At 42.7% G+C, this 16,468-nt stretch overlaps 1 protein-coding gene across 2 annotated transcripts in view; it reads right to left on the bottom strand.

The window, feature by feature from the left end:
* The window catches only part of rtel1 (regulator of telomere elongation helicase 1), a 55,904-nt gene that overhangs the window by 1,378 nt on the left and 38,058 nt on the right, over positions 1–16,468 (bottom strand). For both annotated transcript variants that reach the window (XM_014146102.2, XM_014146101.2), the window contains exons 26-30: positions 11,944–12,107; positions 8,812–8,907; positions 3,726–3,939; positions 1,356–1,493; positions 307–465 (exon numbers count right to left, since the gene is read on the bottom strand). In XM_014146102.2, coding sequence (XP_014001577.1) covers positions 307–465; positions 1,356–1,493; positions 3,726–3,939; positions 8,812–8,907; positions 11,944–12,107 — 771 coding nt within the window. The remainder of the gene's footprint in view (positions 1–306; positions 466–1,355; positions 1,494–3,725; positions 3,940–8,811; positions 8,908–11,943; positions 12,108–16,468) is intronic.

Raw genomic sequence — 16,468 nt, forward strand, 5'->3', positions numbered from 1 at the left:
GCTGAAGCTCCTTACAAAAACTCCTTGTAACTGTATGTTTGTAACTGAATGTAGAGGGGAATCCTTGGTTCAAAAACAAAGATTCAATTAAAGACTTCCCCCCCCCCACCAAAAAAATATAATCTTCAACTAGGCCTGTTCAGGAAGGCACAACTTTATGGAACATTCAAATATAAATATATTATGTAGAACAGATGTCGTGCAGATGAAATGTAGGGAATTGTGTCAGCTTTATTTCTAACATTTCTATCTGAAACGTTATGAACATTCCATCTCATGGAATACACTCCAGGTATCCAGCAGTACCTGTAAGCACTTGATTCTTTGGCAAACGCTCTTCTGTAGTCAATCTGTGGATTCCAAGGTGATGGCCTCCTTTATTAAGCAGCAGACTGGCGTTGAGCTGACTGCAGGAGGAGCTTGAGTCAGAAGCGACAACAACACCCGTCAGCTTTCCCGGCTTGGCTTTAAAACAAAAGCAAATCCAGGTTACTGGGTTGTTCAGGGGGTGAAATAAGTCGCATTTTTGAAGCCTTGCTGCAACGATGGTCATAATTGTCAGAAAGTTAGGCTCAGGACCAGCTCCAGGCATAAGCGGTCACTTAGGGCCCCTGGGAGAGAGTTAGCATAGTAGAAAAAACAAGGTGCAATTTCTACATTTGGCTGAGCGTCTCTTGTTATGTCAGTCACTCAATTAGCTATGTCAGCTAACAATTTTTAGATTGGTAACGTTTAGCCAGATATATAAATCATAGCCAAATACCAACCGGGCATGCTGGGCATATGCCCAGGGGACCTGACCTCCAGGGGGCCCCCATTGATTTTGTTAGTCACTCATTTAGATAGGGCTATCATTAATATGTCATAAGTCTTGGTAAAATGTGTAGAATTGCATGACATTTTTTATATAATTGCTAAACTTCTCCCCCACACCATGGCAAAATGTCTAGAATTGCAGAAAGCTTGCTTTAAAACTGGAACATTTTCTCCACATGGCAAAATGTGTAGAATTGCAGGAAATTCACTTTAAACCGTTTTTCTTTCCGTCGTGAAGAGGGGGCCACTAAAATGTTTTGTCCACGAGGTGTGGGGCCCCCCAACCAAATCTCGCTGAGGGCCCCCAAAAGGCTAGGGTCAGAATGTAATGATTCAGGAGTCATGAACTGGTATGATTAAGCCAAGACACTGGGTGGGTGTCATCTTGCTGAACAAAGGTATCCTTGCTTTAATGTGAAATGACTCATGCATCACATGTACAATCACACTCTATCCAGTCTCTTGAAATATCTGGAAAATACAGTGTTACTAAATGCATCCTACTGGTCAGTGTCAGAAACTAAGAATTGACTGCATACCCCCGTTCTGCATCAGCGTTTCTTTCTCCTCCTTGGAGAGCGAGTGATCAGGTTTGTAGTCACAGCCCTGGCCAGTCAGCTCCACGCACTTCTCATCAAATCTCTTCTTGTGGTGGGGTCGTATGAACTGGTAGAATCCTGAAATACAGTAAGGTTTGCATTCCTTTATGAACAAACCTGTGATATGAGCCATGTCTATCGTGAAAATTGTTAAATTTCCTAAAAACAGGAATACAATAATGCAGTTTGGCAGTTCATAGTTTACACAATTTCCTTGGAATCTTGAATCAGAGAGAAGATCTGCGCTACACTAAAGTTTGTGTAACGTTTGTGTACATGTGACAATTCATGACTCACCACAGAAGAGAACTTGTGTAACTAACTTCCTTTTTCCTGCATAACTTACATAATATCATCAACTGCATTACTCATGTGCTGGCTATGACTGGCCATGACCACTTAACATCCCGCTTCTAATGGATTCTCTTGTGACAATGATTTCAAAGTTCTGTTACAGTCAAAATGCTGATTAATGTAATTCTCTTGAAGTTGTCATTTGAAAACTGACAGTAATGACCAAAAACAGTAGACATTACAGAACCAGGAAAATCTTTTCACTGTCACACAGGAGTGGCTCATGTTTGGACTTCAGTTCTCATTCTCAGCCCGAACCCAATGGTCCTATACCAGGCCGACCTCAAATTCCAAGAATTGATTCAGGCCAGGCGGGTTGCGACCTAGCCACGCTGTGTTTGAGAAGGGAAAAAAAGTATACGTGTCTTAGCAGCTTTTACTACTGCGGTCTCTCAGCAGCCACATTATTCCAATGGCATCTGTTATTGGCGACACATTCTAACAAAATACTGTCTATGACTGCCCTGCTAATGTGCCATGCTGGACCTTGTAAACTATCTAAAGTAGACCCCTAATTTATCAAAATGTTTTCCTAATCAGGCATAGGCTTAATGCAGTTATTTCGGAATAAACTATGCATTCAAAACAGGGATTTTGAGCGATTATTCAAATGGATGTATGGCAGACAATATTTAAAGGCTCTTAAGAATTTTAATAATAATTTTATTAAAGAAATTAAATGCTTTCTGTATTTAAAGATTAAATCCACAGTAGGGGCAAACAGCGTCAAGGCCGTAATATTTTTGTTTTGTTGTTGTTGATAGAGTGGAAGTGAAATTGCAGTACATATTAGGCTCCCGAGTGGTGCAGCGGTCTAAGGCACTGCATCTCAGTGCAAGAGGCACCACTACAGTCCCTGGTTCGAATCCAGGCTGTATCACATCCGGCCGTGATAGGGAGTCCCATAGGGCGGCGCACAATTGGCCCAGCGTCGTCCAGGTTTGGCCGGAGTAGGCCGTCATTGTAAATAAGAATTTGTTCTTAACTGACTTACCTAGTTAAATAAAAGGTTGAATTAAAATATATTTTTTATATTCCAAATTGCGCATGCAATGATGTCCAAGAGAAAAAGATGGTGTCTGTCGTTTGCAGTAACTTCTATGTTGTTATAATATTGCAAACGGACGTGGCAGTTTCACCATTAAGAATTTCAGCTTTAAAAGGCATAAATTACTTGTATGCCGTGTAATGAAATTAATGAATGTTTGATTGAGATACTGTATATTTAAGTAGGCTAAATTACTTAAGACAGAAAACAGGACGCACTAACAGCTCGATAGATAAGGCTACTATAGCCTATATGCGAGTCAAGAGAAAAATAACACACTTCAATTGCATTTGCAGACTTTATCCCAATATTTGCCATCCAGTTTATCATAACAAAGGTGAGTTTTCAGCTCTCTTCTCTTTTCTAAGACAAGGGCTGTTTCCTCATCTCCTCACTCCACTCCCAACTCCAACGCATTGTTCTTAACACCCGTTTAAATCAATGTACTGGGGAGGGGGGGGGGGGGGTTACATTTCTGTGATGTGATGTCGGACCAAGCCTGGGCTCAGGCTTCAGCTCACCGGGCTTGGGTAAGACCGGCCTCAAATTTTCAGGCACGATGAGAACTCTAGGTTGGACAAGCGTAAATGACAGCCATCGTTGTCATTCGGGGTCAATGTATGCAAGAGGGGTGCGACTTCAAGCGATGTGACTTCTGATTGCTAGTTATTTTTTCCCTATGCTTCAGTCATGCCCTCCCCCACTCTTGGACATGCTGTGCACCCACACGCACGTCAGGCACATGCAGCAAATGTTTTTGCTTAAACATTATAATGTACCATTGAGTAGGATCCATTTTCTCTAGCTGAGTCAGAGTGACCTGATGACTCAGACGAGCCCAGTAGTGATCACACAAGGCCAAGATCCCCTACTATACAAGCTGAACCCACAAGCACACATACACACACCTCGGAGCAGGTTGTGGGTGTTGGCGTCCCCGGTGAAGAGGTCGGCTGCCTCGGCCAGCAGTTCGTCAAGGTCATCCATTCGTTTGTACGTCTGCAGGGCCGCCATGATTCGCTGGAAATTCACCTGACTCAGCGACCTTTTCATTTCCGCCAGGAACGACTTGGCTTTTCCCGCTTTGCCCTCCTCTGACACATCAGAAGACAGGGGGATTTTCTATGGGAGGTGGGAGATATGGTGTGTTAGTGTGTCCTACATCTTAGTGTGTCTAGCCATGACAGATGCAAGGGTATTTCACTGTGTTCATTTGGTTGGCAAATGGAATGATACCTATTATTCTAAGTTGTTTGAACAACGCTGTGGGGAGATGTGCCTGTAAGGCATTTACGCTGAAACACATTAACTGTCACAAGAAATGATGAGTTAGCGTGTGATAACTGTATGCCCCCAAAAACCATAGAAGCCTCTATATAGTGCCTTCGGAAAGTATTCAGACCTCTTGACTTTTCCACTTTGTTACGTTACTGCCTTATTCTAAAATAAAATTGACACAAAATACACCATAATGACAAAGCAAAAACAGTTAAGAAATGTTTACAAATGTATTAAATTTAAAAAACAGCAATAACTTAATTTACATAAGTATTCAGACCCTTTGCTATGAGACTCCAAATTGAGCTCAGATGCATCCTGTTCCCATTGATCATACTTGAGAAGTTTCTACAACTTGATTGGACATTATTTGGAAAGGCACACACCTGTCTATATAAGGTCCCACAGTTGACAGTGCATGTCAGAGCAAAAACCAAGCCATGAGGTCGAAGGAATTGTCCGTAGAGCTCCGAGACAGGATTGTGTCGATGCACAGATCTGGGGAAGGGTACCAAAATATTCAAGCAGCATTGAAGGTCCCCAAGAATGCAGTGGCCTCCATTCTTAAATGGAAAAGGTTTAGAACCACCAAGAGTCTTCCTAGAGCTGGCCGCCCGGCCAAACTGAGCAATCGTGGGAGAAGGGACATTGGTCAGGGAGGTGACCAAGAACCCAATGATCACTGACAGAGCTCCAGAGTTAATCTGTGGAGATGTGAGAACATTCCAAAAGGACAACCATGTCTCCAGCACTCCACCAATCAGGCCTTTATGGTATAGTGGCCAGACGGAAGCCACTCCTCAGTAAAAAGGCACATGACAGCCCGCTTGGAGTTTGCCAAAAGACACCGAAAGACTCTCAGACCATGAGAAACAAGATTCTCTGGCTGATGAAACCAAGACTTAACTCTTTGGCCTTAATGCCAAGCGTCACATCTTAAGGAAACCTGGCACCATCCCTACAGTGAACAATGGTAGTGGCAGCATCATGCTGTGGGTATGTTTTTCAACGGCAGGAACTGGGAGACTAGTCAGGATCGAGAGAATGATGAACGGAACAAAGTACAGAGAGATCCTTGATGAAAACCTGCTCCAGAGTGCTCAGGAACTCAGACTGGGGCTAAGGTTCACCTTCCAACAGGACAATGACCATAAGCACACAGCCAAGGCTGGAGTGGCTTCGGGACAAGTCTCTGAATGTCCTTGAGTCTCCAAGCCAGAGCCCGGACTTGAACCTGATTGAATATCTCTGGAGAGACCTGAAAATGAGGATCTGCAGAGAAGAATGGGAGAAACTCCCCAAATACAGATGTTCCAAGCTTGTAGTGTCATGCCCAATGAGACTCGAGGCTGTAATTGCTGCTTCAACAAAGTACTGAGTAAAGGGTCTGAATACTTATGTAAATGTGTGTATTTCTTGTGTGTATAAATTAGCAGAAATGTCAACCTGTTTTTGCATTATGGGGCATTGCGTGTAGATTTTTTATTATTATAATAAATAAAAATGTTTTAGAATAATCCTGTAACCTAACAAAATGTGGAAAAAGTCAAGGGGTCTGAATACTTTCCAAAGGCACTGTACCTCTGTCTCTCCCTCCACTCGTACAGTTCCACTCCATAACATATACATGACATTTGAGTGAGAGCTGTTTGAGGGGGCCTAAACGATGTGGAAGGAAGACTACTTGGAATTGTACGAGGTCATCACCGGGGAGTGTACTGTGGAAAACATTCAAAACGAGGGGACAAAAGAGAGCGCCAAATCTACTCCATACTTTGCAGTCCTTCCAGGATTTAGAAATTCTGAGGTGTCACACAATTTTAACCAATGAACTTACTTTTACAGCATAGGAAAACTGAACAAAAATGAAAAAAAAAAACATAACATGCCACAATTTCAAAGATTTGACTGAGTTACAGATAAGGAAATCCACCCATTGAAATAAATGAAATTATGGATTTCACATGACTGGAAATACAAATATGCATCTGTTAGTCACAGACACCTTAAAAAAAAAAAAAATGGGCGTGGATCAGAAAACCAGTCAGTATCTGGTGTGACAACCATGTGCCTCATTCAGCGTGACTCATCTCCTTGGCATAGAGTTGATTAGGCTGTTGATAGTGGCCTGTGGAATGTTGTCCCACTCCTCTTCAATGGCTGTGCGAAGTTGCTGGATATTTGTAGTCATGGGAACATGCTGTCATACACGTCGATCCAGAGCATTGCAACCATGCTCAATGGGTGACATGTCTGGTGAGTATGCAGGCCATGGAAGAACTGACAGCTTCCAGGAATAGTGTACAGATCCTTGCGGCATGGGGCTGTGCATCATCATGCTGAAACATGATGTGATGGTGGTGGATGAATGGCACGACAATGGGCCTCAGGATCTCGTTATGGTATCTCTGTGCATTTAAATAGCCATCGATGAAATACAATTGTGTTTGTTGTCCGTAGCTTATGCCTGCCCATACCATAACCCCACCTCCACCGTGGGGCACTCTGTTCACGGTGATATCAGCAAACCACTCACCCACACGTGGTCTGCGGTTGTAAGGCCGGTTGGACATACGGTCAAATTCTCTAAAACGATGTTGCAGGCGTTTTATGGTAGAGAAATTAACATAAAAAATTCTCTGGCAACAGCTCTGGTGAACATTCCTGCAGGCAGCATGCCAAATGCATGCTCCCTCAGACATCTGTAGCATTGTGTTGTGTGACAGAACTGCACATTTTAGAACAGCCTTTTATTGTCCCCAGCACAAGGTGCACATGTGTAATGATCATGCCGTTTAATCAGCTTCTTGATATGCCACACCTGTCAGGTGGATGGATTATCTTGTCAAACAAAGTAGGGCACAAAAACAGGGATCTTCTATTTGAGTTCATGAAGCATGGGATCAACACTTTACATGTTGCGTTTATATTTTTTTCAGTGTAGTTCAATCAAGCCTGTGTTGACAAACTTTTCACTCTGTCAGCGCATTTGTGACAAATTGGTTTTATGGCAATAGTTGTGTCATTGGTGTTAAATAATTAATTACTAAGATATACAGGGACCTTGAGCATTCCCTCCAATAACAAATATTACAGAGGGAGGGGTCTATATTAAATAATTATTACCATTTTAGTATGTAAAATATGAGGATTCCATTGCTCATTTGGTGTGTCTAAATACAAAGTGTCATTGGTGTTACTCAGTTTAAAGGAAGGCTAATTATATTGTGAACAAAATTATGAATCATATCACTTTAGTAAATGTTCTTTTAAAGGGTTAATAATCGTTCCTTTTATGCATCTGTGGCCTACATTTAAGAAAATCCTCAATTACCTAAAATGTGTCATTGGTGTTACTACTCCTAGTGGTGGCACAATGTTATCACAATGGTACAAATTATTTAAAATATTTAGATGATTTAGAATAGTAAGATCTAACCAAATTACATTTAAAAATGCAGAAATATTAAGTAAATTATTTCCAAAATGCTATGCCCAAATCAATGCCACCGCAATTCTAAGAACCACCCTACTATAACAGAGGGTTGATTCACCATAGTGTGAAATCAACCTACAACTTAAATTAAACGCTTAGACTTTTAATAGTTGGGCATCAGCACACATTTCAGCAAATACATGTCTGTTTCAAATAGCTGCTGGGTCTAAATTAATTGTTTACAAGGTTACCATGGACACCGCTCTAGTCATAATTTATTTTATTCTGTCATTGTTGCTAGCCATTGCGCCACCAAAAAGAAAACATCAAATTCAAGCTAGCAGTGATCAAACTGGGTGTGCCGTAAGATGATCAGGGTGAACGCAAAGGAGATCTACGACACCGAGTGACAGTGGAGCCTCTGACTTCGCTGCTGGTGCAGGCTGGCTTGACAAATTCCTTAAGTGTATCAAGTTCTCAGTCAGACGGCACACTACTGTTGGAAAGAGACGCCTGGCTCAAATAGAAGCCTGACGCTAATAAGCGCCGATTGTGTTCAGTGATTGAAGCAAATAAACGACCAGGCTATTAATTTAAGTTTTACAGTAGTATATTTGATAAAACCATCTGGACAAAATTAAACTATACATTTTTCATAGTCCATACTGTGACCTGAATTTCTCTTGAAAACCTACTATTTAGCCAATTTTATCAATTTGAATGTGTCTCAATGAGTTTATCACAGATTCAAAACTTATATTACGTCACAAGTTAATTTAACAAAATGACAGTGTCTTTTCATTGTACCTAGGTAATATTAATACAAACCATGAGGATGTTCACGGTTTGCCAAACAGACAAGACTCAACAATAGGTAATAGGCATGTACAGCACGATTTTCCGTGAGTCAGTATCACACAGAAACCTCCGTGCCAGAATAAATAATGGAACTCCCGTTCAATGTATTTTGTTCCACAAACCCTAGCCAACGCATCCTTGTGCAAATGATGATAGGGATCAACAATGCGGGTGACACATAAACAATGGAGTGAGAGGCTCTTGTGACTGTGGTATGAAGACAGTGTGTTGGAGCTGGGGGCTAGTCTTAGCGTTAGCCTTATAGGGTATTTCTGAAATAATTGTTTGTGCCATCATTCCTCTGTGACCAAGCTGCTACAAGTTGGGGGAAGCGTGAGGATGAGTTACACACAGGCCTCAAACTTAGTGCGCTATAGAGCTTTTAACAGCAGTTGTGTTTAGACATCCAGTATTTCACATACCCGTTCTTGGACCACTTTGATTTTTCGTTTTCCACCACGCAATTCGTCATCCACCCGCTTGTCGTACTGAAGAGACAGCGTGGATATGCGATTAGCCTAAACAGAATGGAACCATTATCAGACAATGTTGTTAGCATCATCAGCAGTTTTATTCAGTAATACATTTATACTAAAAAAAAAATACACTTTTGCTATGATCACCTACTGTATGGTCCTCCTAAATCTGCTGTAAACAGCCGTTACCTTACACTACCTAAGCTCATAGCGTCCCTGGATAATAAAAACAGAACCTTACATGAGCTTATTATATTATTTTCTCATCATGGTCTATTGATTGATCCATCGTGACCAAAGAAAAATTATATATATATATTTTTTTAAACTTTAGGACATTTGATATTTCAGGAAACTATTGAGAGAAAGAGCAGACGGGATATGTTTTCCCCCCTCAACTGAAAGATATCATATGGTTACGTTACAATCTCCATACTACACCACTTTGAATACATGCCCAATACTTTGGCTCATTCTAAGTCGCATGCTAAGATATTGGAAGGAACAAAGTCTATAGTGCATGACTGACTAACTTCAAAAGTAGTGTTACCACATCCAATAACTAGCCTAAGCTTGCAGGTATCTATTATTTATTTCGTAACTTACTAAACATGTGTATTGAGACAACCACCGCTTCCACATGGCTTTTGGGAACTGGAGCCGGAGAGCATTTTGTTCAGACCATAAACACACATAATTTGTTCAGCGTTAAGTGGGAAATGGCATTTAGAAAAAAAGAGTAAACAATAGGCCATTATAAAAGGTGCTCAACCACTGGTGGTGAATCTGTCATCCAAAGGGTAATATAAGCCCTGTAGTTTTAAATGTGTGACCTTTTGATTGTGCTGATACAAATAGACTGTATGGCTTTACAAAATGTTAGTGAGCGGATTACTGGAAACTGTATGTAGTGCTTAGCAAGTGTCACATACTTGCTAGCGATAAAGGAAACAATAGCATTATGTTTCATTTATTACAAGTATAAAATTATATTTGATTTAAAATCGGTTTGATTTAATAATGTTAATTTTAACAAATAAAATCAATGAAAAACAGTATAAGTATTTCGTAGACAATTGGATGAGGGGAGTAACAGAAATAGATAGAGCTTATATTACCATTGAAATATTATCTAATATAGTTTTCACAATTCCTGATATTTAATCCTAGTAAAAGTTCCCTGTCTTAGGCCAGTTAGGATCCCCACTTTATTTTAAGAATGTGAAATGTCAGAATAATAGTAGAGAGAATTATTTCAGGTTTTATTTCTTTCATCACATTCCCAGTAGGTCAGAAGTTTACATACATTCAATTAGTATTTGGTAGCATTGCCTTTAAATTGTTTAACTTGGGTCAAACGTTTTGGGTACCCTTGATGCCATCTATTTTGTGAAGTGCACCAGGCCCTCCTGCAGCAAAGCACCCCCACAACATGATGCTGTCACCCCCGTGCTGTAACCCCCCAATAAGTTGGGTAAATTTATTGTGGAAATTCCTCCTGACAGAGCTGGTGTAACTGAGTCAGGTTTGAAGGCCTCCTTGCTCACACACGCTTTTTCAGTTCTGCTGACAAATTTTCTATAGGATTGAGGTCAGGGCATCGTGATGGCCACTCCAATGCCTTTGTTGTCCTTAAGCCATTTTGCCACAACTTTGGAAGTATGCTAGGGGTCATTGTCCATTTGGAAGACCCATTTGCAACCAAGCTTTAACTTCTTGACGGACATCTTGAGATGTTGCTTCAATATATCCACATAACATCATGAGGAAGGAAAATTATCTATTTTGTGAAGTGCACCAGTCCCTCCTGCAGCAAAGCACCCCACAACATGATGCTGCCACCCCCATGCTTCACGGTTGAGATGGTGTTCTTCGGCTTGCAAGCCTCCCCCTTTTTCCTCCAAACATAACAATGGTCATTATGGCCTAACAGTTCTATTTTTGTTTTGTCAGACCAGAGGATATTTCTCCAAAAAGTGTGATCTTTGTCCCCATGTGCAGTTGCAAACCACAGTCTGGCTTTTTTATGCCAGTTTTGGAGCAGTGGCTTCTTCCTTGCTGAGCGGCCTTTCAGGTTATGTCGATATAGGATTTGTTTTACTGTGGATATAGATACTTTTATACCCGTTTCCTCCAGCATCTTCACAAGGTCCTTTGCTGTTGTTCTGGGATTGATTTGCACTTTTCGCACCAAAGTACATTCATCTCTGGGAGACAGAATGCGTCTCCTTCCTGAGCGGTATGACGACTGCGTGGTCCCATGGTGTTTATACTTGCCTACTATTGTTTGTACAAATAAACTTGGTACCTTCAGGCGTTTGGAAATTGCTCCCAAGGATGAACCAGACTTGTGGAGGTCTTTTTTCTGAGGTCTTGGCTAATTTCTTTTGATTTTCCCATGATGTCAAGCAAAGAGGCACTGAGTTTGAAGGTAGGCCTTGAAATACATCCACAGGTATACCTCAAATTGACTCAAATTATGTCAATTAGCCTATCAGAAGCTTCTAAAGCCATGACATTTTTCTGGAATTTTCCAAGCTGTTTAAAGGCACAGTCAACTTAGTGCATGTAAACTTCTGACCCACTGGAATTGTGATACAGTGAATTATAAGTGAAATAATCTGTCTGTAAACAATTGCTGGAAAAATTACTTGTGTCATGCACAAAGTAGAGGTCTTAACCGACTTGCCAAAACTATAGTTTGTTAACAAAAAAATGGTGGAGTGGTTGAAAAACAAGTTTTAAATGACTCCAACCTAAGTGGATATAAACTGTATGCTAGCTCATATTTAGTCAACTAAAACATGTTTTTGCTCAATGCTGTGGGTTCTTAGCATTTACCAATCAGTCTCCTTATTTCATCACTTAAGGACGGTTTCCCTAAGTGAGTCCAGGACTCAGCTTGATCTGGTACAACGATATTGGCAGTTGCATCAAAGCAGTGCAACATGCATTTCTCCTTCTGCACCAGTTTAACTAGACGTGTTCAGTAAAACATTCCTTGATATTATTTTGAAGGACCACCATCCTCGAACTCATCTGTTCAGACAGAGGTTTCTGTAGTAAAGCCAAGTGTACCCTCTCCTCGCCCCCTAGGGCCTCGTCTTCATCTCCATAGCGGCTGTCGCTGTGCTCCAGGGCGTCCAGCAGGCCGGCTGGCCTCCTCCGGCTCGCCTCCATCTCCGTTTCGTACTCGATGCACAGCCTAGCCATGCCGTTCCCCTCACTGCTGCCATGCTCATCTGAGAACAGAAACAGGAGACAGGTGATGAGACAAGTGATCAGATGTGATGAGACGAGTCACTTCCAGGCCCACAAACACGACCAGACCTGTGGCAAATAGTTCAGGTCTCTCCTGAAAAAGTAATTTTGTATCATCTCAACAAGACTAACCTGGTTAAATAAAGACTTTCATACATTACAGCTGCGCTTGATTTAGTTTGCCCACCCAGTACAATGGAACCAATAGAATAGTCCCAACAGTGCAAACTTCAAATTAAATCACATTTTATTTGTCACATACACCGAATACAACAGGTCAAATCAAAATCAAATTAAATTGTATTTGTCACATACACAGTTAGCAGATGTTAATGCGAGTGTAGCGAAATGCTTGTGCTTCTAGTTCCGACCATGCAGTGATATCTAACAAGTAATCTAACAACTTCACAACTACCTCATACACACACACGTGTAAAGGAATGAATAATAATATGTACATAAAAATATATATGGATGAGCGATGGCCGAACGGCATATGCAAGATGCAGTAGATGGTATAGAGTACAGTATATACATATGAGATGAGTAGTGTAGGGTATGTAAACATGATATAAAGTTGCATAGGTTAAAGTGACAAGTGATACATTTATTACATCCAATGTTTAATTATTAAAGTGGCTAGAGATTGAGTCAGTACGTTGGCAGCAGCCACTCAATGTTAGTGATGGCTGTTTAACAGTCCGATGGCCTTGAGATAGAAGCTGTTTTTCAGTCTCTCGGTCCCAGCTTTGATGCACCTGTACTGACCACGCCTTCTGGATGATAGCGGGGTGAACAGGCAGCAGCTCGGGTGGTTGTTGTCGATGATCTTTCTGGCCTTCCTGTGACATCGGGTGGTGTAGGTGTCCTGTAGAGCAGGTAGTTTGCCCCCGGTGATGCGTTGTGCAGACCTCACTACCCTGTGGAGAGCCTTACGGTTGTGGGCGGAGCAGTTGCCGTACCAGGCGGTGATACAGCCCGATAGGATGCTCTCGATTGTGCATCTGTAAAAGTTTGTGAGTGTTTCTGGTGACAAGCCGAATTTCTTCAGCCGCCTGAGGTTGAAGAGGCGCTGCTGCGCCTTCTTCACCACACTGCCTGTGTGGGTGGACCATTTCAGTTTGTCCGTGATGTGTACGCCGAGGAACTTAAAACTTTCCACCTTCTCCACTACTGTCCCGTCGATGTGGATAGGGGGGTGCTCCCTCTGCTGTTTCCTGAAGTCCACGATCATCTCCTTTGTTTGGTTGATGTTGAGTGAGAGGTTATTTTCCTGACACCACACTCCGAGGGTCCTCACCTCCTCCCTGTAGGCCGTCTGATCATTGTTGGTAATCAAGCCTACCACTGTAATGTCGTCTGCAAACTTGATGATTGAGTTGGAGGCGTGCATGGCCACGCAGCCATGGGTGAACAGGGAGTACAGGAGAGGGCTGAGAACGCACCCTTGTGGGGCCCCAGTGTTGAGGATCAGCGGGGTGGAGATGTTGTTACCTACCCTCACCACTTGGGGGCAGCCCGTTAGGAAGTCCAGGACCCAGTTGCACAGGGCGGGGTCGAGGCCCAGGGTTTCTCGAGCTTAATGACGAGTTTGGAGGGTACTATGGTGTTAAATGCTGAGCTGTAGTCGATGAACAGCATTCTTACAATGGTATTCCTCTTGTCCAGATGGGTTAGGGCAGTGTGCAGTGTGATTGTGTCGTCTGTGGACCTATTGGGTCGGTAAGCAAATTGAAGTGGGTCTAGGGTGTCAGGTAGGGTGGAGGTGATATGATCCTTGACTAGTCTCTCAAAGCACTTCATGATGACAGAGGTGAGTGCTACGGAGCAATAGTCATTTAGCTCAGTTACCTTAGCTTTCTAAGTTGGCTGCGGTGAAGGAGAGCCGGCAGGTTTTGGTAGTGGGCCGTGTCGTTGGCACGGTATTGTCCTCAAAGCAAGCAAAGTTATTTAGTTTGTCTGGGAGCAGGATATCGTGGTCCGCGACGGGGCTGGTTTTCTGTTTGTAGTCCGTGATTGACTGTAGACCCTGCCACATACCTCTCGTGTCTCAGCCGTTGAATTGCGACTCTACTTTGTCTCTATACTGACGCTTAGCTTGTTTGATTGCCTTGCGGAGGGAATAGCTACACTGTTTGTATTTGGTCATGTTTCCGGTCGACTTGCCCTGAATAAAAGCAGTGGTTCGCGCTTTCAGTTTTGCATGAATGCTGCCATCAATCCACAGTTTCTGGTTGGGGAAGGTTTTAATAGTTGCTGTGGGTACAGCATCACCGATGCACTTGCTAATAAACTTGCTCACCGAATCAGCGTATTCATCAATGTTATTGTCCGACGCTATGCGGAACATATCCCAGTCCACGTGATCGAAGCAATCTTGAAGCGTGGAATCAGATTGGTCGGACCAACATTGAACAGACCTGAGCACGGGCATTTCCTGTTTTAGTTTCTGTCTATAGGCTGGGAGCAACAAAATGGAGTCGTGGTCAGATTTTCCGAAAGGAGGGCGGGGCAGGGCTTTGTATGCGTCGCGGAAGTTAGAGTAACAATGGTCCAGGATTTTTTCCGCCCGGGTAGCGCATTCGATATGTTGATAAAATTTAGAGAGTCTTGTTTTCAGATTAGCCTTATTAAAATCCCCAGCTACAATGAATGCAGCCTCAGGATATGTGGTTTCCAGTTTACATAGAGTCCAATGAAGTTCATTCAGGGCCATCAATGTGTCTGCTTGGGGGGGATATATACGGCTGTGATTATAATCGAAGAGAATTCTCTTGGTAGATAATGCGGTCGACATTAGATTGTAAGGAATTCTAGGTTATGATCACACCACGTCTCGTTAATCATAAGGCATAACCCCCCCGCCCTTCTTCTTACCAGAGAGACGTTTTTTTTCTGTTGGCGCGATGCGTGAAGAAACCAGGTGGCTGTACCGACTCCGATAGCGTGGCTCCGCGAAACAAAGAACGTTACAATCTCTGATGTCTCTCTGGAAGGCAACCCTTGCTCGGATTTCGTCTACCTTGTTGTCAAGAGACTGGACGTTGGCGAGTAGTAAACTCGGGAGCGGTGCGCGATGTGCCCTTCTACGAAGCCTGACCAGAAGACCGCTTCTTCTGCCCCTCCTGCGGCGCCGTTGTTTTGGGTCGCCGGCTGGGATCCGATCCATTGTCCTGGGTGGTGGACCAAACAGAGGATCCGCTTTGGGAAAGTCGTATTCCTAGTCGTAATGTTGGTAAGTTGACGTTGCTCTTATATCCAATAGTTCCTCCCGGCTGCATGTAATAAAACTTAAGATTTCCTGGGGTAACAATGTGTTACGTTCCCCAGTTTCTGTGTTGTGGTTTGTATATTTTCATGTATGCATTTCAGGAAATGGCTTCCTGAAATTCTCCAAGCAGCTGATTGGTCGGCCTTATTGCTAATTGGAGAGCTGACCCCGCCCCCTCGTCAGGACGCAGCTGTCTCCCATTAACAACTCCTGAAGCTTTATAAGCCAGTGTTCTGTTTCTCAGCAGGGGAGATGATTGCTGAGAGAGAAGGCTGATGGCTAATTCTGTGTTCAGAGTTTTCTTAAGTATTGTGTAGCTGCTGATTTGAGGTATGTGTGTGTGCCAATAGACTTGTGGTTTTGATTATTGGAATTGCTTACTTACATTTGTGTTATTCTGTTTAATTTGTTCCCAGGGAGGAAGGGGAAAGCACCTAGGGAGTACTTAGGCAAGAGGCCCGCGGGCATACATAACCCGTAGTAGTTTACTGTCTATGCACACTAGGAAAGACCTGGGCGGACCATCCCCTGTATTTTGGTTAGTGCACCAGGTGGTGCTAGTTAGGTAGTGGGTAGGCAGGTAAGGTAGGAGAGGGGGCTTTGATATTTACTTTCTTTGCTTTGGTTCCGTCCAGCCCCTTTTCCCCAAACTTACAGTGCAACGGAATAAATTTCCTGTAAACTGTAATTCTCTGCCTTTTGTCATCCTTACTCACACCTACAGTCCATACCTCTTTCACACCACGGAGAGTTGAGTTGTAGCAGGGTGTTGCGTTCCCTCTTCCGAGAGGCGTGCGTAACACAATGTAAGAAATAATACATAAAAAAACAAAATACTGCATAGTTTCCTGAACGCGAAGCGAGGCGGCCATCTCTGTCGGCGACTGATGTTATATGTAGACCTTCCCGTGAAATGCTTACTTACAAGCTGTTAACTCTATTTCTTGAACTGCATTGTTGGTTAAGAAAATATTTACTAAATAAACAAAAGAAAAAAAGAAAAAAATAACGAGGCTATATAAAGGGGGTACCAATACAGAGTCAACGTGCAGGGTACAGGTTAGTTGTGGT

Source organism: Salmo salar, chromosome ssa15, assembly GCF_905237065.1.
Source record: "Salmo salar chromosome ssa15, Ssal_v3.1, whole genome shotgun sequence".
NCBI lineage: Eukaryota > Metazoa > Chordata > Actinopteri > Salmoniformes > Salmonidae > Salmo > Salmo salar.